Genomic DNA, 25,128 nt, shown 5'->3' with positions numbered 1-25,128 from the left:
GCTTACCAATAGCAGCGATTGATTTGTTTGCTGATTGATTGTTCACAGAATAGGAAATCAAAGGAGGCCAAAATAAGGACAGCCATAATTATTTGCCAATTGTCAGTTTGAAAAGGGTACCCAAATCCCTCCACACGAGGAGTAACATAAGTGGCTTTCCTACTGGCTGCAGCTGTAGACCCACCTCCTTCCCCAGCACATAAATATCCCTGTTAACATTAACTAAATCACCTCTGGGTAGAGAAAGCAAACTGTGTATGCACAGCCCAGCAAAGAGCAGCACACAGCTGAAAGAAAAACTCAGAAGACAGAGTTGAAAAAGAAAACTGGTGATGGATCTCATTCCAAACTTTGCCATGGAAACATGGGTTCTCGTGGCTACCAGCTTGGTACTCCTCTATATGTGAGTAACTATGCAGGCATGTCTGCTCTTAACTCTAAGACCTGAAGTGCTAATTGGGCCCATCTTTTTCTTATTTGTTTTGAAAATAAAAGAGATAATGGAGGGGAGGTTACCTAAGTGCCAAATGCTATGAACACATAAAATATTATTAATCTGTTAGAGCTCTTAATACAACATTTGAAAATATAAAACTTAGGCTGGGCGTCGTGGCTCACGCCTGAAATCTCAGCACTTGGGAGGCGAAGGCAGGCCAATCATGAGGTCAGGAGTTCAAGACCAGCCTGACCAACATGGTGAAACCCCGTCTCTACTAAAAATACAAAATTTAGCTGGGCATGGTGGCACACGCCTGTACTCCCAGCTACTCAGGAGGCTGAGGCAGGAGAATCGCTTGAACCCAGGAGGCAGATGTTTCAGTGAGCCGAGATCACACCACTGCACTCCAGCCTGGGCAACAGAGCAAGATTCCTTCTCAAAAAAAAAAAAAAAAAAAAAAAGAAACTTTGTCATGCTGAGTACTTTGGACTCAAGAAGACTGAAAGATTTCACAAATTCCTTCAGAACTTCTGACTTTCTTCTGTCTACCCATCCCCCATTCTTTCCCTCCTGAAAGTGCAGGGTTGGGCTTGCTCTGAAGTTCTCTTATCTGACTAAGGGAAGATCTTCCAAAAAGAATGCAATTGTCTTGAGCCTCTCCAAATAATCTCATCAATCAGAAGACTAACTCACAGGAAAGGAGAAAAAGTTTGATAATACTTATTCTTTGGAGCACTGCTACCTGAGAGACTTTATCTCCATAATAAAATAAAATGTGTTCATCATGCGTTTTCTCCCCTCACCCTCCCATAACTTGTGTCAGCAACTCCCTATCAGAAGCTGCTCCCCCGTTTTTAGTTCACAATGCTATTTAAGCTTTAATCATTCGGTCCTTATTTTAGTCTCATATATTGTGGGCCTCCAGTGCATATGCATGTACAATTGTGTATGGATTTTAATTGTAACCACCCAAGGGATTCACCTTGCCCCCTGCCTAGACAGAGCCCATTCATCAAGTCAAGGGGAATTGCAATAGAGAAAGAGTAATTCATGCTGCCAACAAAAAGAGCCAAACTCTGTACAATACTTGAAGAGATTTATTCTGGGCCAAATATGAGTGGTCATGACCCATGACACAGCCTTCAGGAGGTCTTGAGAACAGGTACCCAAGGTGGTCAGGGTGCAGCTTGGTTTTATACTTTTAGGAAGGCATGAGATATCAAATACATTTAAGAAATACATTGGTTTGGTCCAAAAAGGCAGGGAGAGTTGTGATTTTTGCAGAATTCTTTGTGATAGAGCAGACTCCAGAGAAATTGCAACAACTTAAAGTCTTTCAGATCTGGCCCCAAGGAGCTATAGGAGAGAAAAATCTGTCAGATCAACATTGCCTGCCTCTACTCCAATTGGAGCTGTTTCAAAACCAATATCTAGAAATCTTTTTATCTGGCTGCCCTGTGAACTCAGAAACTAGTCTGCTAAATGATTAACTTTTGGTCTTCTTTTGCTTTGGTAGAACAACCTCTTATTAAGTACCTGTTTAACTGCACCATATACAGACCTAACTTTCATGACAGCACAGCTGCAACACCACCTCCTGAAATAAGGCACAGCTGTTTAACTGGATTGACATTGCTAGGAATGTGAGACTGGTTCAGACTGGTTTAATGTGATCCCTTGCGACTCAGCTACCAATTCAATTGTCGTCTCCACTAGCACCAACTCAGCTTTAGTATGTACATTTATGACAGGGGTATATTGGGGCTCCAAAAATGAAACCCCAAAATATGACACTTTGGCATGTTGAGGACTTTGAACCAAAGGAGATTGAAAGGTCTCAGAAAGGCTTCAGAAGGTAACTCTTATGTTCTCCTGTCTCCCAACCCTGCTATTTCTCCTAAAATACAGGAAGGGGCTTTCTCTGAAGTTCTCATACCTAAAGGAAGGACCTCCTAAAAAAAAGCCATGGTCTTGAGCCCCCTCCCTATAATCTCATCAAAAAGAATATTAGCAAGGCCAGGCATGGTGGCTCACACCTGTAATCCCAGCACTTTGGGAGGCTGAGGTGGGTGGATCACCTGAGGTCAGAAGTTCAAGACCAGCCTGGTCAACATGGTGAAACCCTGTCTCTACTAAATATACAAAAATTAGCTGGGTATGGTGGCAGGCGCCTGTAATCCCAGCTACTTGGGAGGCTGAGGCAGGAGAATCGCCTGAACCCAGGATGCAGAGGTTGCAATGAGCTGAGATTGTGCCATTGCACTCTAGCCTGGGCAACTTCGTCTCAAACAAACAAAAAAAAGAATATTAACTCACAGGAAGGAAGACTAAAGGTTGAGAATACTTATTCTTTGGAGCACTGATGCCTGACAGACATTATAATAAGATGACTTTTGTTTATCATGCTTTTTCTCCCTTCACTGTCTCATATCTTGTGTTACCCACTTCCCATCAGAAGATGCTACATTTTTGTATTTCAGAATGCTATTTAAGCTTCAATCATCGGGCCATTCTTTGAATATCATATCTTTCAAGGTTTCCATGCACATGCATGAGATAAATTTATAAGGATTATCTCCTATTAAATGATCCACTGTCAGTTCATTTCTCAGACTCAAATACCAAACCTCCATAGAGGAATGTTCTCTTGACCCTACAGATGTTACACAGATCCATTGAAGGAGTAAATAAACATTATCCACCCTCTCTTCATTCAACTTCCAATTTCTGTTACTGAGAGTGTTTGCTGACATCATTCAATCCTGGGGATACTTTCTGATTGACTATGAGTTTTGATCTACCTGGACTAATCAACCAGAATTTACCATGGGCAGATAATGGATTATAAACAACTGGAAATCATGTTCAGTGGGAACCTCACCTACTTCTTTAGCTCCAGGCATTTTGGGGGCAGAAGGGAGACTCTAGGAGGTCTTATCTCATTACCTTCACTTCTGTATTCTGTGTCTATGGCAAGAGATATAGAGATATGTAGAAAGATTGCCCATTCATGATAGGCATAAATGGTTTCTTCCCCACTCCCATTCACCCACAGGGCATCATTTACTTAAGGCACCACAGGGCACCCCAGATTTCACGGGAGGCTTAAACTCAGCTCTTCTCTCCTTTCTGTTCCCCTGGCCTGGAAATGCCCTCTGTCCTGAAACTCAATTCCTCCACCCTGTAACATGCACAACAATTTACTTCTTCTTCTTCTTCTTCTTCTTTTTTTTTTTTTTTGAGATGAAATCTTACTCTGTTGTCCAGGCTAGAGTGCAGCCCCACGATCTCAGCTCACTGCAACCTCTACCTCCTGAGTTCAAGCAATTCTCCAGCCATAGCCTCCTGAGTAGCTGGGATTACAGGCATGCACCACCACACCTGGCTAATTATTATACTTTTAGTAGAAAAGGGGGTTTCATCTTGTTGCCCAGACTGGTCTCAAACTCCCTGACCTCAGGTGATCCACCCATCTCAGCCTCCCAAAGTGCTGGAATTACAGGCATGAGCTACCACACCTGGCCACAATTTACTTCTATATGATTACATTTTAGAGCAGAGATCTAGAGGAAATCTCAACACTCTCTTCTTTTCTGTCACATTGTCCTTCCAGTCTCTGGGAGCTTAGCATCAGCAAAGAGATTTCTTTCTCCCCTCATATGAAATGTGCTAGCAGTCTGAAAAGACAGGAGACTTTAAAACCAATTTGGATTTTAAATATTTGCTGCCCTTTAAGTTCTAGTACCAGAGGATACATCCTTCATTGGTGATGAGATTCCTGGCCTCATGGAGCAGGTAGAGAGGTGTCCTTATTTTTCTTTTTTCTTTGAGACAAAGTCTCACTCTATCACCCAGTCTGGAGTGCAGTGGTGCAATCTCGGCTCACTGCAACTTCTGCCACCCAGGTTCAAGTGATTCTCCTGCCTCAGCCTGCTGAGTAGCTGGGACTATAGGCGCGTGCCACCATGCCCAGCTAATTTTTGTATTTTTAGTAGAGACAGGGTTTCACCATGTTGACCAGGCTGGTCTTGAACTCCTGACCTCGTGATCCACCTGCCTTGGCCTGGGATTACAGGTGTGAGCCACAGCGCCAACCCAAGGGGCTATTTGTGATGTGTGAGTAGGAAAAGATCCCCACAGAGGGAACCAAGCTCACAGCTGGGCCTGGCCAAGGTGCCACTGTGGGGTCCTTCAAACACATTCTCTTCATGCAGTTTTTCAGCTTTATCACATTTTATAAATTTATTTATTTGTACCAAATAGGATCTAAGAAAAGCTAACCTACAAAGAAGAGAAATCAAGTTTCTAATTCAACTGTCTGGAATATTTTATGGTTACTTATGCTATGTAGCACAGTGAATCTTTTCTATCAACAGAAATGTTTCTGAATTTTTTGGAAGGCCTCTCTTTCAGCTGAAAGCACATATGGGACATTTAAAACTATTTATGCACACCATAGTTTTCAGCCACACTTTCCTAATTTACCTTTATAGGGTCTACTTTGTGGCACCAGCAGCTGCATGGTTAAATTGGTGGGATGCAGCCTCTCTTTTTCCTCCGGTCTTCCATCCCTCAGTAACAGCAGAGTGGGAAGTTCTACAAGGATCCAGAACCTGCAATTGATGGAGTTCACACATAACCCATCAAAGATGAGTTGCAGGCAGGCCTGCCATAAGGAGCACCAGACTTAATGAGTTTTCCTGCAGAGGTAGTTGATGTACAGAAGCAGTAAACTGACTGCTGTGTAACTGATCATTTTGAGAAAAAAAAAAGTGAGCATGACTGGTATTGTGTTTATCAAGTAAGGATCACCAGTTGGAGGGCCAGATTGTGCAAGAGGAGGAACAGCCTTGAAATTTATTCTTTAGTCATTGGTTCCTCTGCATAGTGCCATTCAGAGAACAGACAGGTCAATCACATTTACTGTAGTTTATATAAATCAAATCATCTGACCACAGAGATTTGCATGTAGCTGGAAGGTGCTCACATTTCTATGAAACCAATGGAAGCCTTGAACATGGTTTCCATTCTGTAGAAATAAGAACACTATGATTCTTCCAAAGCTTCTCTGTGGAGGAACATTTAAGAATGGCCAGATCCTAAAACAAGGTCAGAGTTTAGAGGGAAGAAAAAGCATAAACAGCTCTGAGAAAACAAGAAAGACAGTGTCACCAAAGGGTCTCAGTGACCCTCTGTAATTCAAATGGATGTAGTGATGCACAAATGCATTATCAGTTCAAAAGATGGAAAAAAAAAAAAAACCTCACCATTTTTGCCTAGTGATATGGTTTGGCTCTGTGTCCCCAGTCAAATCTCATCTTGAATTGTAATCCCCATGTGTCAAGGAAGGGATCTGGTGGGAGGGATTGGATCGTGGGGGTGGTTTCGCCCATGCTGTTCTCATGATAGTGAATGAGTTCTCACAAGATCTGATGGTTTTAAAAGTGTGGCACCTCCTCTCTCTCTCTCTCTCTCTCTCTCTCTCTCTCTCTGTCTTTCTCTCTCTCCTGCCTCCATGTAATACATGCCTTGCTTCCCCTTCACCTTCCACCATGTTTGTAAGTTTACGGAGGCCTCCCCAGCCATGGAGAACTGTGAGTCAATTAAACCTCTTTTCTTTATAAATTACCCAGTATCAGGTAGTTCTTTATAGCAGTGTGAAAATGGACTAATACACCTAGAAAGAGAATTTCCAAATCAGGAAAGAATCAATTAACTAAATAGATATGCATGAATGAAATGCCCTGGAAGAATTCCAGCCTGAACCTTTTAAGAGCACTCAAATTTGGGAACATTTATTAAGCATTCACTCTAGCACTGGGATCATGCAGACTTTAGCTGCTTTTAGTTAATCATTGTGACTTTTTGGGGTCTCACAGAGGAGGCAGCAAAAAAGATGAAGATTGAAATGTAGTGGGATTTTAAGGAATCAGAGAGACCGATGGGTTCAGGAGGATATTTATTAATTATTTAGGTGCACCAGCCCAGTCGGATTAAACTCCAGAGGACTGAGCCCTGAACAAAGAATTAAGTTACCTTTTAAGCATTTCGTGGGAGAGGGGAGATCTGTGCAGAGGGAAGCATGCTATAGAAGCGAGAAACAAATACAGTTATTCAACTGAAATATGCATTACATCATTTCTTACTTTTCAAGGAATCACATGTTTTGCAACTTGAGTTTATCTGTCTAGTGACCTTGCAGTTGCACAGCTAGGGAAACAGGGTCTTCACAATGCCTGGGAAGGGAGGAGAGATAAGGCTCACTAGACTCAGAAAAAGAGGCAGTTAGTTTTTAAAAGACTCCAGCTCTTTCTGTTTTTCAGGGGAAGTTGGGTTTTTTACATACAACTGAGTTTCTTCTTACACACTCTTTAATTTCTTTTAATTCCTGTTCCATTCCCCCCTTTGGTGCTTTTTATAACAGAGGTGTTAATAGAAAGCACCACTATTTACCACCTCATCACGGAGCTGAGCTTTTTCTTCTACCGGCAGCAGCTGACATCTGGTTAAGCCACAACTGCGCGGTAGTGTGTTGGGCTACTATTGCCTCTGTAGTTGACTGAATACTCCTAATAAACAGGGGTAAAATGCAAGAGAGGATGAAGCAAATGCCAAAAATAAGTAAGAACCCACTAATGAGTGTTCTGAATTCTCCAAAGACTGACAATCATCCTCCAAATATGGAATCTGGGGGCCACCCTGATCAAGTCTGAACTGGAGCACGTGCCATCTCATGCATTCTAGCTGTGATTTTCATGACAGCTTGACCATTATCATCAACTTCTAAGCAACATTTGGTTAAATTAAATTTTTCACATACTCTTCCTTCTGAGGCTAAGAGGTCATCTAAAGCCAGCCTATTTTGATATACAGCATTTCTCATTTGTGTTGCTTGTATTGCCAATAAATCTAGTGCCCTTGATGTTTTATTGATTATGATTTCAAGGACTGCCTGCAACCTTATGATACACTTGAGCATACAGATGGGGTACGGTACCCCCATGACTTGTCTTGCACTTAGGTAGCTGGGCTATAGTATTTAATGATTCTTTCAGGAGACCATTTATTATCTTTCCAGTCTCCTATGTCCACATCTTTTTTGATATTTGTGTTTATTTTTGTGATTATGCCTCTTCTAGTTCTTCTTTCATTTTCATCATAAACGGGATATCCTAAGAGTTCCCCTTGCTTTAGAGGAATTAGGAAGAAGGATGGCTTGATTGTTTTTAACACACAAGCCTCTGTCCATTTAGCCAGCAGTTGCTGATATGCCCGTGCTCCACAGGTCCAATATAGGCCAGAGGGTGCCTTCTAAGCATTTGGAGCCTCTAGCTGATGCCAAGTGTGGCTTAGAGTAGAGAATCAAGAGAAGGAGTTTCGATCTGGTAAGTAGGAGTCGTTCTGGGCATTTCTTCAATAGAGTTTTGTTTTTAGTCTCATCATAATACTGTTGCCCTAGGCAGGTTGTTTCTCCTACTGCCTCTGTGAAAGCCTTTCCTTACTGGGCAATACAGTACTTTCCAATTATGGAGGTTTTTAACAACTAAACACTGGCTGAGGCTGTTGGTTCACTGGTAGGGTAAGTGAAGTGAAGTTATCTTGTGACATTAATTCCTTTGCCTCCCATGGCCACTGGTCCCCCATATTAGTTCCTCCACATACACAGCATGAGGAAATTCCTAAGCTGCCAACTATGTTTTCAGCTAGTTGAGCAAATAAGTTTTTGGTTGATGGGGGAAGCTCAGGCACTGGCTGATCAAAATGCTTATAGAATGACTTATGGACCCGGAATTGCAGGGTTGGACACATTTGAGTTCTTCTAGTCTTTTTGACAATCAGTAGTGGAACTTTAAGGCCTGCTGCTTGTCTATCAATTCATAATAGTGCTGTCTGTCCTGTAGACCAAAAAGGTAGTTCTGGCTTTAAGACAGTAAAATTTAAAGGATTGCTTGTCCTTGTCTCACAATCTGGTTTGGTTGACATACTACTTAGCAGAGCAGTCTTTCCTGAATATAGGTGTTGGAGCTGTGTTAGTGTAGACCACTGAATGTTACAGTCTGGGCATCCGATTTGTGGTTCTCCATATAGATGTTTAGGACTGCTGTTGCTAAGCCTCTCTTGTGTCAAACCATTGCAGACTGCTTCTGGTTTTTTAGGATTATGAGCATACGTGGCATGGTAGGCATCAAAATACAAGGAAATAGGCCTTTTATACAAGGGAAGGTCTTCTTTAGTTTGAGTTGTAAGCTCTCCTTCTTTTTCTCAATCTGATTTAATATGTATCTCAAACCAGAATTCATAGGGTAAGAGCATAGGGTCAGAACATACATATAGCTGATTATTTCCTGGGTCACAGACTGAATAGGTGGTCTGGTTGTATGTGCAGGTTCCTAACTTGGTTCCTGTACATTCATAGTAGGTATGGTACAGTAGAGTTTTAACTATGGTACTCCTTACCCAGGTAGTGTGTACACAGTGTGAGCATCCTTCTAGAGATTTCTCCCTTTTAGTGTAGGCAGAAATGGTAACAACATTAGTGAATGTAATAGAAACGTGCTTACTCTACACACGAGCATGGCAAACCTTCCTCTGGGCATAGACATTTGCAGCATTTGCAGTAATAACATAACAACAGAACAATCAGTATTGACAGAATTATGACTAGGCTTATAAATTGTATCCACATTTACTTATCCGGAGATGGTCCTCTTAGTTTCGGCTGTGCATAGACTAGTCAGCTTCTGGGATGTGACTAGAGTAGAGCTTGCAGGAATCCCTGAAGCTTCAGCCAAAATCAGTTTTTCAGGCCTCACCTGAGGAATGTCCATCCCTGTATGTGCCAGTCTACCCATCTTTGGCCAAAATAAGGCAGGAGGCAGAGTCAGGAGCACCTGGAGACTCGGGCTTGGAAGAAAGTAAGGCTCAGTCCTTTGGATGTTAATCCGACTGGGCCGGTGTACCTAAATAATTAATAAATATCCTCCTGAACCCCATCGATCTCTCTGATTCCTTAAAATCCTGCTACAAAACGTAATTTTTGCTGTTAGAATTTCTGTTATTTATCGCCTCCATGTTACCTCCCTCCCTTGAACATTCCAGTTCCCAAGGTAATGTCTGGCCAGCCCCATAGCTATAAATTTACAGTTTCTGTAACCTGGCTTTCTCTTTTATTTTATAGTTATGGGACTCATTCACATAAACTTTTTAAGAAGCTGGGAATTCCTGGGCCAACCCCTCTGCCTTTCCTGGGAACTATTTTGTTCTACCTTAGGGTAAGTGTTATTTGAGCTCCCTCTTTTGCTTCTTATCAATGCAAACCCAAGCTTAGTCCTATCAGTAAAAATGTTCCTCCTCAGGAGGAAGTGCCAGTGTTTTACACTTTCAGAAATGGTGTGTAGGCCCTACCCAGAGCATGGCCAGGTGTACACCAGGACTTCCATGTTAATGGTCAGGGGGCTTGGGTTTGCCTCAGTTGAATGGCACAGATATCTGGGAGATCAGCACTCGAAGTTCAGGACTTGATGTTCAGACTTTGCGAACCGTAAAGAGGACTTTCCTTTTGCCCTGTGCAGATTTCTGAGAAGGTACAGTTGTCCTTAGTATTAAGAGAAAAACAGAAATGGGGAAATGGGAGCCCCAGTAGCGTCTTGTTAGCGTCGTGTACCAGACTCAAACTTTCCTGTTTGTAGCAAGAGCTCTGGTAGCCTTTTGTTTCCTTCCTCCTGGACAGCTTTGAAAATTCAGTTCATGAGGCAGCTATTCACCACTGGATAATTTGCACATACTTGAATTCTGTCAAGAACTGTTAAATTCCTTGCAGGTAGTTCCATAGTTGTGCTCCAGCTTCTTCTCCCCATGATGTATTTTACAGATTTGAGAGGAAGAACAAGAAGGTTCTGCTTTCCTGCTGCTTTTCTTCAAAGGCAGCACTCTGTGAGTGAGCCTGAGCAGGGAGTGCTTATACTGAAGGCAACATGGTGGCTGTCCGTCAACTTCAGATATTTAACCACAAAATGAGCTCTGTCTTTTTTTTTTTTTTTTAAAGAAAGGCAAAATTACTTAACAAAATAACTAGAAAGGGAATAATTTGGCAAACGTATTCAAAATTTAATTATCTAAACAGGAGGTAATACGTGTCTCATGGACTATGAATTTTGACTGAGCCTTGTGGTTACCCTGGTCTGTTGCTCCACCAAGGGCCTGGGGCCAAAATGGAAAGTCACAAGGGTATGTCCACAAGGCCAGTAAGAAAACCTATGTATAGGTTGCTCTCTGACTCAAGTTTTCTGTCTTACAGACCTGAGGCCTGTTTCTCAGATTCTAATTCTCCCAACTGAGGCCTTCATTGCCAAATTACCACTTCAGAATTTCATCCTTTTTTACCCTCTGAAAAAGCAATAATTTTCTCTTCATATTTCCCAGGTCAATTCTTTAGTAAATCCACATTTCCTGGGCCACATGTTGCCTAGTGAGAACATCAAAACTGAAACAAGGAAGCAGGAAGGTTTGTTTTTAAGTGTCAGAAGTGACAACTCTGAGTGAATACTGTAATGTGCTGTCTGACATCTAGAGGTGGCATTTCCCACACTTATTATGTGTTACGCTGGAAAACTGGAAAGTGAGTCCATTCTGTCATTTGCCCACTCACGCATTTTCTCACTCAACAAAATGCCTTGGACTTTCATTTAAATCTGCTAGACTAAAAGTGGTCCCTGATGTTTTTGACTTTCTAATTCAGCTAGAATTCTAGAAAGAACACAAGAGATAGATGAAAAGGATGCTGAACGAGGAGATAAAAGATAGCACATTCCCTTGAGACACTCACTCACTTTCCCTCAGCCTCAGTTTCTTCATGTTCCCATGGTGGTGATAATTCAGGGATTTATGAGATTGCAGAGACAACATATGCAGAAATGAAAGCACATCAGAAAGACAATAAGTTGCTTAGTGTTCATAGACAAAAGTAAGTCATTCAATATCTACACTAGTTAGAGAAAATTTAAAAGTGACTTTAAATTCTTCACTTCAAATATCTTCTCTATTTTCTCTCCTTTTCCTTAAGAGGTCTCTGAATAAGATTCCTGGCTGGGCGTGGTGGCTCACGCCTGTAATCCCAGCACTTTGGGAGGCCGAGGCAGGAGGATCACCTAAGGTCAGGAGTTCAAAACCAGCTTTGCCAACATGGTGAAACCCTGTTTCTACTAAATATACGAAAAATAGTCGGGTGTGGTGGTGGGCCCCTATAATCCCAGCTACTTGGGAGGCTGAGGCAGGAGAAGAGCTTGAACCCAGAAGGCGGAGGCTGCAATGAGCCAAGATCACATCGTTGCACTCCAGCCTGGCAGCAGAGTGAGACCCCATCTCAAAAAAAAACAAAACAAAACAAAACAAAAAACCTCTAACTGCCAGTAAATGGTAGCAAGCCTAACGTCATTGTATTTGACTATTTTGCCCCGGTTAAATGTAGGGTTCAGTACATTTGAAATAATAATTGAATTGTATTTTGTTTCTTCTGCCAGGGTCTTTGGAAATTTGACAGAGAATGTAATGAAAAATATGGAGAAATGTGGGGGTGAGTATTCTGGAAACTCGCATTAGATAGAGCTGTTGCTATGTTGAGTGATTTTACTGCAGAGAGAACAATCTCAGCCCAGAGTCCGTTTGGATAAACTTCTTGTCAACCTAAGTAACAAACAGAGAGAGGCTATCTAAAAGAAAAAGATGATCTGGGAATTGAGCATTGCAAGGGGAATATACATGTCATAGGAAACTCCATGCATATTTGGGATGTGAACAAAAATAAAATCTTTCGGACTCTAAACTCACTATGCCGAAGAGAAAGTTGAGCTTGAGAATTAAGTCATACATTACTGCCTTCCTTTTTACCCCAGACAGATAGCTGTAATTTCATCACCCTGAGCAATAGCTTCATACATAAGCCACACTTCCACAACAATAGTAAAGTGGCGTCATTTGTCTGGGGTAATACCCGAGGTTTGTTGTCCCACGCCAAGGAAATTAAGGATGTGGACACACAAGGAGTAAGGTTAAGAGCAGAGGTTGGATAGGTGAAAGAGAAAAGCTCTCTCCCACAGAGAAAGGGGGTCCCCAGTGGGTCTTCCGATCTGTAGTAAAGTGCAGGAGGTTTTATAGACGAGCTTAAGGAGGCAGTGTCTGATTTACATAGGGCATGAAAGATTGGTTGAACCAGGTGTGCCATTTGCATAGCACATAAAAAACTGGTTAGGACTAGGTGTGCTGTTTGCATAACACGTGAAGAAGCTGGCTGCCCCACCCTAATATTTTATTATGCAGATAGGTTCTCTACCTGGCTGGCACCATGTTGCCTGCTTTTTTACTGTACATAAGGTGACAAAGATAAGGGAAGATGAAGCCTCCATGTTGAACATACCTGGCTTCCAAGGTAGCCCTTTTCTATTGGCACAGTTGCCGGCATTTACCCATGCAAGCTTCCAGCTCGCGTATTGATGATGTCTGCAGCTTGATTTTTTTCAGGCTGCTCTTTGTTAGAAAAGAAATGATTGGGGGGGCAGCTTTGTATTAAAAGGGAATCCTTGCTGAGGACCCCTTTGCCTTCACTATCTGCCTAAATAATTTTTTTTCTAGCTCCTATATCAATAGAAGGCTACATATCTTTCTGGATGGTTTCCCTCACAAGTTGCTCATATGGAAATTCCTCATAAGCCCCTAAATGCTTCATGATACACATCTGCCCTATAAACCAGCCCTATCATTGAGTTCTGTGACTCACACCCTGATCATGTAAATTACCAGCTTATCACAAGTACAGAACAAGGACAAGACCAGAAATCATCCTTCCACCTACCTTGAGATGAATATGTAACTGACTTTTCCTCTACTCTCTCTTTTCATGTGTATATCTTATGTAAAATGTAGATTTTCTGAGTACAACATGAATGCATAATTGATTTTTTCCTCTACTCTGTCTTTTCACATGTAAAATGCAGATTTAATGAGAGCTAATTGGTGCCTTACAGAAATGTAATCATTTGCACACTGCCTACTCTTTCCCCCTTTTTTCCTTCCTGCTGGTTCCTTCCTCTTTAAGTTCAGAAGTTCCCAAAACCATCTTTGGAAAAACACAGGTCACAGCTACCCCTGTGGCTCATGTGTTTCCAGATGTACCCTCAAGCTTTGACTCAATAAACCTCTATCAGTCAAGACACCTGCCTCAGTCACTTTTTGGTTAACACCTTGGTGACCACAATGGGATTCACTGAGTGGAGTCTGGCCCTCAACCTGCAGAAATTTTCACATCAGTGTGCTAGAACCAGCTAGAGCTTTTTATCACTCTAACCAATTGTCTCATGTGTTGAGGTCTGGGAGTGTCTTCTTCTAGAGATCCTTGATCTCCCACAAACTGTTGCTTGAGACCTGAATTTTCTTCTGCCATAGAGCACCTTTCTGGGAGTTTTTACTTACTTCCAACAAGGAAGGTGAGTTTCCTGCTTCCATAATGATGGAGAACAGTTTTTAGCTTGAGCTCCACCTCCACGTAAGGAGCTGATGTAGGGCTTCATTTTGGAATTTGGTAGCTGAGGATCAAGGTTTATTGTCAGCTAGCTATAACTTCCCCATATGCTTGGAGATCTTGACCCTCTGTAAATTGTGTGATAACATTCTGTTTTGGGTTTCAATCTACCTTCCACTAGGTTTTACCAACTCTTGGCCCCCTCTAATGTTTACTGGAATTCCCACAGCTACAAAATGTCAATTTTCCCCTCTAGAAACCCCAACCAGTTAAGAAAAATCAATATGCAACCCAAAATATATTTCTTTGACACTTTTCTCTTTTGAGATGGAGTCTTGCTCTTGTCACCCAGGCTGGAGTGCAATGGGGTGATCTTGGCTTACTAAAACCTCTGCCTCCCGGGATCAAGCAATTCTCCTGCCTCAGCCTCCTGAGTAGCCAGGATTATAGGCACCCACTACCATGCCCAGCTAATTTTTGTATTTTCAGTAGAGACAGAGTTTCAACATGTTGTCCAGGCTGGTCTCGAACTCCTGACCTCAGGTGATCTGCCCACCTTGGCCTCCCAAAGTGCTAGGATTACAGGCATGAGCCACCGTGCCTGGCCTACAAATTTTTTTTTTTTTTTTGAGACGGAGTCTCACTCTGTCACCCAGGCTGGAGTGCAGTGGTGTGATCTCGGCTCACTGCAAGCTCCGCCTCCTGGGTTCACGCCATTCTCCTGCCTCAGCCTCCCGAGTAGCTGGGACTACAGGCGCCTGCCACCACACCCAGCTAATTTTTTGTATTTCTAGCAGAGACAGGGTTTCACCATGTTAGCCAGGATGAGCTCGATCTCCTGACCACGTGATCCACCTGCCTCGGCCTCCCAAAGTGCTGGGATTACAGGCGTGAACCACTGCGCCCTACACATTTTTGTTAATTGAGATGGAGTCTCACTCTGTTACTCAGGTTGGTGCAGTGGTGCCATCTTGGCCCACTGTAGCCTCTGCCTCCTGAACTCCAGTGATCCTCCCACCTCAGCCTCCCAACTTTGACACATTTTAATATGCCTTACCAGAACTTCTCTTGTCTGAATCTAGGGAAGAGTAGAAAAGGATCTGACACATTCTCTGAGGGCTATTACCTACGAGGTTTTCTTTGCATAACAAGGCCACCTTTCCAGCCTCTCTCTCCCTATGTGCTATTAGAATAAGTACTTCATTAGAAATTCTAATTGTCAATGACAAAAATAGTGGGAGCCTTTGAATTAAGACTTCTAAATTTAAAATTTTGGTGACCTTTTATTCTAAACAATTAATTAAAAGATCAAATGTTTTAAAAGACCCATAAAATGGTCATGTCTATCCTTAAAAGTTATCTTGACTAAATTAATAGCAAAAATATGACCAAACTCACTATGCCAAAATGAAAAGTTATGGTTGGAAACTGAGTCATGCAATACTGCCTTCCTTTAGTTCAAATCATATAGCCGTAATTTCACAATGCCGTGTCATAACCTCATACAAAAGCCAGATTCCCAAAATGATATCTCCCCAGATGGCTTCCCTCATAAGTTTCTCAGAAGGACATTCCTTATGAGTCCTGAAATCTTTTAGGATACATATCCTCCTTCCCCACCATGAACCAGCCCTTAAAACCAAGTTCTGTTGAATCTCACTTACCCTGACAATGTCCATTTCCGGTTTATCTCGGCAGGCACAGGACAAGGACAAGACCAGGAAATTATCCCTCCACCTAATCAGAGTTAAATGCGTAATCGACTTTGCCTCTATTCTCTTTTCACATGTTTGCATTATCTTACGTAAAATGAAGATTTCTTTGTCACAATACAAATATATAACTGACTTTTTCCTCTATGCCCTCTTTTCACAAGCAAAATGCAGATTTGCTGAGCACTTCTCAGAGCCTTGCAAGAATGTGACCGTTTGCCTCACTACCTACACACTCTCCCTCTTCTCTCTCCTGCTTGCTCTTTCTCCTTTAAATTCTGAAGTTCCCAAAACCCTCTTTAGAAAAAGCACAGGTGGCTGGTGTTCTTCCCAGATGTATTCTCAAACTTTGACTAAAGGAAACTATTAATCAAAACTCCTGTCTCTTGTCACTTTTTGGCTAACAAGAAGATAAAAGAAGACAGTATTTTAAAAAATAATAATGAAAAGGATTACATTACTGTTTGCTTTATTTTATTTTATTTTTATTTTTTATTTTACTTTTTTTTTTGAGACAGAGTCTCGCTCTGTCACCCAGGCTGGAGTGCAGTGGCCGGATCTCAACTCACTGCAAGCTCCGCCCCCCAGGTTTACGCCATTCTCCTGCCTCAGCCTCCCAAGTAGCTGGGACTACAGGCGCCCACCACCTCACCTGGCTAGTTTTTTGTAATTTTTTAGTAGAGACGGGGTTTCACCGTGTTCGCCAGGATGGTCTCGATCTCCTGACCTCGTGATCCACCCGTCTCGGCCTCCCAAAGTGCTGGGATTAGCTTTATTTTATTTTATTTTGACATGGAGTCTCACTGTGTTGGCCAGGCTGGAGTGCAGTGGTGCAATCTTGGCTCACTGTAACCTCCACCTCCCAGGTTCAAGTGATTCTCCTGCCCCGGCTTCCCAAGTAGCTGAGATTACAGGGATAAGCCACCATGCCCAGTTTATTTCTGTATTTTTAGTAGAGATGGGGTTTCACCATGTTGGCCGGGCTTGTCTCGAACTCCTGACCTCAAGTGATCCACCCACCTCGGCCTCCCCAAAGTGCTGGAATTACAAGTGTGAGTCACTGCACCCAGCCTATAATGAAATACTTTAAACACACAAGAGATTATGGAGAATGGTATAGGGAATGTCCAAGTATACACCACCTGGACATAACAAATGCTTCTGTTATTTCTAACCATGATCTCTTTGAAGAGCTCTTTTGTCTTTCAATGTCTCTTTCCTGTTTGAGCCACATCACCCTTCAATGTATGAAGGCTTAAGTGGCTTCTGTGGTGAGAATCTTACTCTGTGTCATACCCTGATTGACCGTGGAGCTAGCTCTGCTCTATATTGCACAACTACAAGTATGGATGATGGAATGTCAGGATCAAAATCTGGATCGTTGGTGTGGTTCCAGCTGCAAAATCAGACATGCGAGGTTTAGTCAGCTCTGTTTTCCCCCACACAGGCTGTATGAGGGACAACAGCCCATGCTGGTCATCATGGATCCCGACATGATCAAAACAGTGCTAGTGAAAGAATGTTACTCTGTCTTCACAAACCGGATGGTAGGCCTATATTTTCAAATGTATTAATCAAATTTTTTATTTTTTAATAATTATATATTCATGGAAACTTGCCCAAAAAGTGTACAGGAAAGTGCTTTGTGCTTCCTCCTGTTTCCCCCAATGGTGATGTCTTATTTAACTATAGATACAGCGTATTTCTGTCACTCTAGTAACAGAAAATTGACATTGACACAATCCACAGAATTTGTTCAGAGTTCCTGCTTTATGTGCCCTCATTTGTGCGGGTGTATATGTGTGTGTGTGTAGCACTATGAGAATGTACCCATGTGTATAATTGCATGACTATCAGCACAATATATACAGATCTGTTCTATCACCAGGAGGCTCCCTGCTGATATTCTCCTGTTGTTACAATGTGTAGCTTGTTTTTTCCGCTTCGCAGGGTCTATAGTAGAGAAAACTTTTTTTTTATTTCGAGGAGGCCAATTTATCCATTTTTCTCTTATAGATTGTGCCTTTATTGTAAATTATTCTCCTAGTACACTTTGTCGCTGGTGTTTTTTCTAAAAGTTATATGGTTCAAGGCAGGGCACGGTGGCTCACACCTATAATCCCAGCACTTTGGGAGGCCGAAGTGGGCGGATCACAAGGTCAGGAGATCAAGACCATCCTGGCCAACGTGGTGAAAACTCATCTCCACTAAAAATACAAAAATTAGCCAGGCGTGGTGCCGGGCACCTGTAGTCCCAGCTACTTGGGAGGCTGAGGCAGCAGAATCACTTGAACCCAGGAGGCAGAGGTTGCAGTGAGCCAAGATTGCGCCACTGCACTCCAGCCTGGCAACAGAGCAAGACTCAGTCTCAAAAAAAAAAAAAAAGTGATATGGTTTAATGCTTTACATTTAAGTTTATGATACATTTCGTGTTAATTTTTGCATAAGATATAAAGTTTAGGTCATAGTTCACTTTTTGTGGCCTGTGGCTGTGCAATTTTTCCAACACCATTTTTGGAAAGGTTACTTGCCCTCTTTGGGGTTACTTTTTCACAATTGTCAAAAATCAGTTGAGTATATTTCTGTGCATCTCTTTTTTTTCTTTTTTTCTTTTTTTTTTTTTTATTGAGACAGAGTCTCGCTCTGTCACCCAGACTGAAGTGCAGTGGCGCAATCTCAGCTCACTGCAACCTCTGCCTCCTGGGTTCAAGTGATTCTTGTGCCTCAGCCTCCCAAGTAGCTGGGATCACAGCCAGGCACCATCATGCCTGGCTAATTTTTGTATTTTAGTAGAGATGGGGTTTTGCCATGTTGGCTAGGCGGGTCTCAAACTCCTGGCCTCAAGTGATTCGCCCACCTGGGCCTCCCAAAGTGCTGGGATTACAGACGTGAGCCACTGCACCTAACCTAAGCATCTATTTCTCATTCACTATTTTGTCCCATTGATCACAGTGTTTATTCTTCCACCGGTACCACATTGTGGTGACAATAGTAGCTATATAGTAACCTTTCTTTTTTTTTTTTTTTTTTTTTTGAGACGGAGTCTCACTCAGTGGCCCAGGCTGGAGCGCAGTGGGCGATCTCGGCTCACTGCAAGCTCCGCCTCTCGGGTTCATGCCATTCTCCTGCCTCAGCCTCCCGAGTAGCTGGGACTACAGGCGCCCACCGCCACGCCCGGCTAATTTTTTACATTTTCAGTAGAGATGGGGTTTCACCTGTTAGCCAAGATGGTCTCGATCTCCTGACCTCGTGATCCACCCCCCTCGGCCTCCCAAAGTGCTGGGATTACAGGCATGAGCCACGGCACCTGGCCTGTACAGTAACTCTTAACATCACGTAGAGGGATTCCTCACATTTTATCTATTGTTTCAGAATTGTTTTAGTTCTTTTTCTTTTTTCTTTTCTTTTCTTTTTTTTTTTAAGACAAGGTCTCCCTCTGTCACCCAGGCTGGAGAGCAGTGGGGCGATCTTGGCTCACTATAGCCTCTGCCTCCTGGGTTCAAGCGATTCTCCTGCCTCAGTCTCCCAAGTAGTTGGGATTACAGGCGTGTGGCACCACGCCTAGCTAATTTGGGGTATTTTTAGTAGAGATGGGGTTTCGCCATGTTGGCCAGGCTGGTCTCAAACTCCTGACCGCAGGTGATCCGCCTGCCTCGGCCTCCCAAAGTGCGGGGACTACAGAATTGAGCCACCACACCTGGCCCCTTTTCCTTTCCATGCAAATTCAGAACAAGCTTGTCAATGTCTACAAACAAACCTGCCAAGATTTTGATAAGTATTGGATTAAACCTACAGGTCGGTTTAGGGAAAATCTGTATCTTCACTATGCTGAGTCTTTCAAAACGTGAACATAGTATCCCTCTCCATTTCTTTAGGTTTTCTTTTATTCCTTTCACCACCATTTTGTAATTTCTAGCATAGAGATCCTGTACATGTTTTGTTAGATTCACACCTGAAGTATTTCATTTTCACTGACATGTAAACAATTTTTTTTACTGTATTTTCAGATAGTCATTGTTATTGCGTAGAAATAACAATGCGTGAAAAAAACAATTGCGTGATTGATTTTTGCATGTTGATCTTGTGTTCTACACCCTTGCTGAACTCACCTTTTAGCTCTAGAAGTCTTTTTGCATATTCCTAGAGAGGTTCTACATTGATCTTTATGTCACCTGAAAATAGAGGCCCTTCTATTTCTTCCTGTCCAATCTGTATGCCATTAATTTTTTTCTTGTCTATTGCACTGAGACATCCAATATGATGCTGAATAAGAATGGCGAGAGTGGATATTTTGTATTGTTTCTGATCTTGGAGAAAAGCATTCATTTTTTCACCATTAAGTGTGATTTAGCTGAAGGGTTTTTTGTATATTTTTTTTTCCTTGTTTTCCAGAATATCAAATTGAGGGTATTTCTCTTTCTTCCTAGTTTGCCAAGTTTTATCATAAATAAGCATTGAAATTCTCCATTTTAAAATACAGTTTGGGAAGATGGAAGAATATTTCAAGTTATTGGACTGATAGGCCTGTCCTAAGTTGGGAAATAGCATTATTTTCCTTATTTTTCCTCTAATCCTGGGAGGGGAAATAAAAGAGAGGGACTTTTCATGTAATTGCATTGTTTCTTCAAAGTGCATTCTTAGTCTTTTACTTATTACTAATTTTTTTTCAAAAGTCACTAAATCAAACCACTCCTCTGTCAAGTTCCTCATGCTATAGATGTATTAAAGACAGAGTTGCTCTGAGGCAACGTGCAATCTGCCAACCTGCCTCTCTGTCACCAATCCATTTCTGCTTTGCACAACCCTGGAGGAGATGCTAGGTCTTGTTCCCATCTATTCTACTGGAGGAACTGGTTCTCTTCCATGTAGAAACCATGCATTTAAAAGGAGACTGGGATATAGTGACTAGAAACCACACCACTTGCCTCAATTCCACCATCCCCCTTCCATATGCTTACAGGAGGCTACGCATTCAAGATAAATCTTTATTGAGCATCTAGTATAGGGCCTGCCACCCAGTAGACAGTTACTAAGTATTTGTTAAATTCATGATGTCTGTTTAACACATTTTCTACAACCATGGAGATCTCTAAAACTTATGTAAGACAAAATGCTTCTGCTTTGAACTCTAGCCTTTAGGTCCAATGGGATTTATGAAAAGTGCCTTAAGTTTTGCTGAAGATGAAGAATGGAAGAGAATACGAACATTGCTATCTCCAGCTTTCACCAGTGTAAAATTCAAGGAAGTAAGAAAATAAGGTGACTTATAATTAGAAACTTAAAGGATGAATCTGGAGACAGGTAGTAAGTATCATCATAGTTCCTTTCTAATTGGGTAGTCCACGGAGTTTGAGTTTTCTAAAAAGGGTCTTTTCAGCTGGGCACGGTGGCTCACGCCTATAATCCCAGCACTTTGGGAGGCCGAGGTGGGTGGATCACCTGAGGTCAGAAGATTGAGACCAGCCTGGCCAACATGGTGAAACCCCGTCTCTACTAAAAATACGAAAATTAGCCAGGCGTGGTGGCGGATGCCTGTAATCCCAGCTGCTCAGGAGGCTAAGGCAGAAGAATTGCTTGAACCTGGAGGCGGAGGTTGCAGTGAGCCAAGATCGCGCCATTGCACTCCAGCCTGGGCAACAAGAGCGAAACTCTGTCTCAAAAAAAAGGGAGGGCGGGGGCGGTCTTTTCTATTTGTGTCCTAGAGGACATGGTCAGTCATTACAAAATATCATTGACTGTTCCATGCTGGGCAAAGCCATGTCCTTCTGAGACTCGAGTCTGCATAGTTAAGTCTGGGTGGTGTTGTGTTTTAGATGGTCCCCATCATTTCCCAGTGTGGAGATATGTTGGTGAGAAGCCTGAGGCGGGAAGCAGAGAACAGCAAACCCACCAACTTGAAAGAGTAAGTAGCACAGTCTTGAGCTTCTGAGCTGTCATGAGCCCCTCCAGCTGCCTGCAGTGGAGCTGATATTCCCACCGTTGGGTTACTCCAGTGGCCGGACAAAAGCAGGGCTGTGGTGTTGCAGCTCCAATAGGCCACCCAAGATGGTGTTGCTCACAAAAGAAAGCTAGGAAGCTGAGAGAAAAGGATCTTCTCCCCTGTGCACAGGAGCCAGGAATAACTTACCTGTTACATTGTCCCCTTGGATATTCCAAAAGAATAATACATTGTGTAGAAAGAAAAAATAAAAACCTGATTGTACTAAAGTTTTGAGCATAGACATTATGGAGTGGTGGGAGGGGTACGTGATTGAGAGCTGTTGGCTGGCAGTGACTGGGGCAGGAAAGTTACAATGAAGAAATTGGAATAACTTCAATCCCTTCATTACTTTGCTGAGGATACCACCAAAATATGAACTGTTAAACCTTCCCACCACTTCTAATTTCTCCAATCTTAAATTTTAAAAGACTCTGTAATGGCTATAGGTAGGGCAATGCTATTATTGTTTATTGTCTGAACTGGAATATAATTTAAATTATGCTGGAACAACACGTGTAAACTCAGCCTGTCCTGGGGCAGACTGGGGACACGTGGTCACTCGGCTATGGGATACCCCGATCAACTTTGGAGTGACCTATTATTCCTTTCATCAGTATCACTGTTAGTTCTTACTTTTACAAAAATAATCTGCCCTCAGAGCAACCTCAGATCCCAGGAGCTGGGGAAGAGTAGGTGTTTCAGGAGCCTTATCAGAGACTGTAGCGGAGACATGATGTTCATAGCAAGCCTGAACAGGGTGTGGCTGTTCTGTAAAGTGCTGAAGAGACATCAGCTCTGGGCATAGACTCTCGGGTCTGGCAATGTCAAATTTATTGATTGGCCGAGAAAGAGTTAATGATTTTATTCTTGTCCTGCAGAAGCACAGTGTTGACGCACCTTTTACCATCCACACTTAACACAGACGACTGTAATTGTCTGATTATTGGGTCTGTGTCTCCCTATGACTGAGGTCCTTGAGCTCAGAGGTGGGTCTAACTCACCTTAGTGTCTCCATCACTCCCAGGACAGGACCAGCTGCATCACTGGTACCCAATAAATGCCTCCTGAGTGTGATGGGAGATGATGCAGCAGGTTGTTGTGAATGTGTGTGGGTTTTCACCTGTCTTGCTCTGACATAGCACTTCTTGCTGTGTGTATAGCAGAAGGAAGGTAAAGAGGTGCTGGTTTTAACTTTCCATGTCTTACTCTACTCAGTTTCTTTGGGGCCTACACCATGGATGTAATCACTGGCACATTGTTTGGAGTGAACTTGGATTCCCTCAACAACCCACAAGATCCCTTTCTGAAAAATATGAAGAAGCTTTTAAAATTGGATTTTTTGGATCCCTTTTTACTCTCAATATGTACGTGGACTTTTATGTTATTTCTCTCTCTCTCTCTCATCTAATTTTTAAAAACAGCGTTATTGAAAACAAAATTCACATACCATATAATTCACCTACTTAAAATGTATAATTCAATGGTTTTTCGTACATTTAAAGATATGCACAACCATCACCATTGTTAACTTCTGAACATTTTTGCAAACTTCTGAACATTTTTTGTAGACACAGAAGCCACACACCATTTAACCATCATCCCCTTCCAATCTTCCTCACCTTTTTTTTTTTTTTTTTTTTTCAGACAGAGTCTTGCTCTGTCACCAGGCTGAAGTGCAGTGGTGCGACCTGGGCTCACTGAAACCTCCACCTCCCGGGTCCAAGTGATTCTCCTGCCTCAGCCTCCTGAGTAGTTGGGATTACAGGTGCGCACCACCACACCCGGCTAATTTTTGTATTTTTAGTAGAGACGGGTTTTGCTATGTTGGTCAGGCTGGTCTCGAACTCCTAACCTTGTGATCTGCCCACCTCAGCCTCCCAAAGTGCTGGGATTACAGGTGTGAGCCACCGTGTCCGGCCTTTTTTTTTTTTTTTTTTTTTTTTATTTAACGGAGTCTCGCTCTGTTGCCAGGCTGGAGTTCAGTGGCATGATCTTGGCTCACTGCAACCTCCGCCTTCCATGTTCAAGCGATTTTTGTGCCTCAGACTCCCAAGTAGCTGGAACTACAGGCACGTGCCACCACACCCAACTAATTTTTGTATTTTTAGTACAGACGGGGTTTCTCCATGTTGGCCAGGATGGTCTCGATCTCTTGACCTCGTGATCTGCCTGCTTCAGCCTACCAAAGTGCTGGAATTATAAGCGTGAGCCACCGTGCCTGCCTTCCTCACCTTTTTTATGTTGCCCAGGCTGGTCTTGAACTCCTAGCCTCAAGCCATCTTTCTGCCTTGGCCTCCCAAAGTTCTGGGATTACAGGAGTGAGCAGCTGCACGCAGCCCCAAAACCCCCCTCAGCTTTAAGCAACCACTAATCTACTTTCTGTCTCTAGATTTGCCTAATGTAGGACATATCATATAAATTGAATCATATAATATGTGGTCTTTTGTGACTGGCTTCTTTCATTTAGCATTACATTTTCAAAGTTAATTCATGTTGAAACATGGATCAGTGCTTCATTGCTTTTTATGACCAAATAATATTCCATTGTATAGATATGCTGCATTTTGCTTATCCATTCATAGTTGGTGGACATTTGCGTTGTTTCTACCTTTCAACTATTGTGCATAGTGCTGCTGTGAATAATTGTTTACAAATTTATGTTTGAATACTTGATTTTTCTTCTTTTAGGTATATATTCAGCAGTGGAATTGGTGGGTTTTATAGCAGTAATTCTATGTTTCACTTGTTAAGGAGTTTCTAAACTGTTTCCCACAACAGCTGCACCATTTTACCAGGAATGTATAAGCATTCTAATTTCTCTACATTCTTTCCAACACTTGGTTTTCTCATTTTGTTAAATTATAGACACCCTACTACATGTGAACTGGTCTCATCGTGATTTTGATTTACTTTTCTCTAATGGCTAATGAAATTGAGCAACATTAGCCATCTTTATATCTTATTTAGATAAATGTCTGTTCAAGTCTTTTGCCCACATACAGCTGAATTCTTTTTGTTAATTTGTAAGAGTTCTTTACATATTCTACATACAACTTCCTTCTCAGGGATATGATTTGCAAAATTGTTCTCCCATTCTATACGTGTCTTTTTACTTTCTTGATATTGTTCTTTGAACTGTATCTTCTTTGAACTGTGTCTTTTTTTTTTTTTTTTTTTTTTTTTTTTTTTTTTTTTTTTTTTTTTTTGAGACGGAGTCTCGCGCTGTGTCACCCAGGCTGGAGTGCAGTGGCGCGATCTCGGCTCACTGCAAGCTCCGCCTCCCAGGTTCACGCCATTCTCCTGCCTCAGCCTCCGAGTAGCTGGGACTACAGGCGCCCGCCACCACGCCCGGCTAGTTTTTTGTATTTTTAGTAGAGACGGGGTTTCACCATGTTAGCCAGGATGGTCTCGATCTCCTGACCTCGTGATCCGCCCGTCTCGGCCTCCCAAAGTGCTGGGATTACAGGCTTGAGCCACCGCGCCC

General features: G+C 42.4%; 1 protein-coding gene across 1 annotated transcript; it reads left to right on the top strand.

Moving 5' to 3' along the window:
• The first annotated feature begins 332 nt into the window (after positions 1-332).
• LOC112620934 (cytochrome P450 3A43-like) lies at positions 333-23,371 on the top strand. The gene is made up of 8 exons (XM_025379989.1): positions 333-403; positions 9,618-9,711; positions 11,959-12,011; positions 17,112-17,211; positions 20,797-20,910; positions 21,478-21,566; positions 22,860-23,008; positions 23,289-23,371. Exons 1-8 carry the CDS (start codon positions 333-335, stop codon positions 23,369-23,371), a joined length of 753 nt encoding a protein of 250 aa, XP_025235774.1.
• Positions 23,372-25,128: the final 1,757 nt, after the last annotated feature.

This window comes from Theropithecus gelada, chromosome 3 (genome assembly GCF_003255815.1).
Source record: "Theropithecus gelada isolate Dixy chromosome 3, Tgel_1.0, whole genome shotgun sequence".
Taxonomy (NCBI): domain Eukaryota; kingdom Metazoa; phylum Chordata; class Mammalia; order Primates; family Cercopithecidae; genus Theropithecus; species Theropithecus gelada.
The sequence above is the reverse complement of the archived record's forward strand: the minus strand, read 5'-3'. Positions and strand labels throughout refer to the sequence as shown.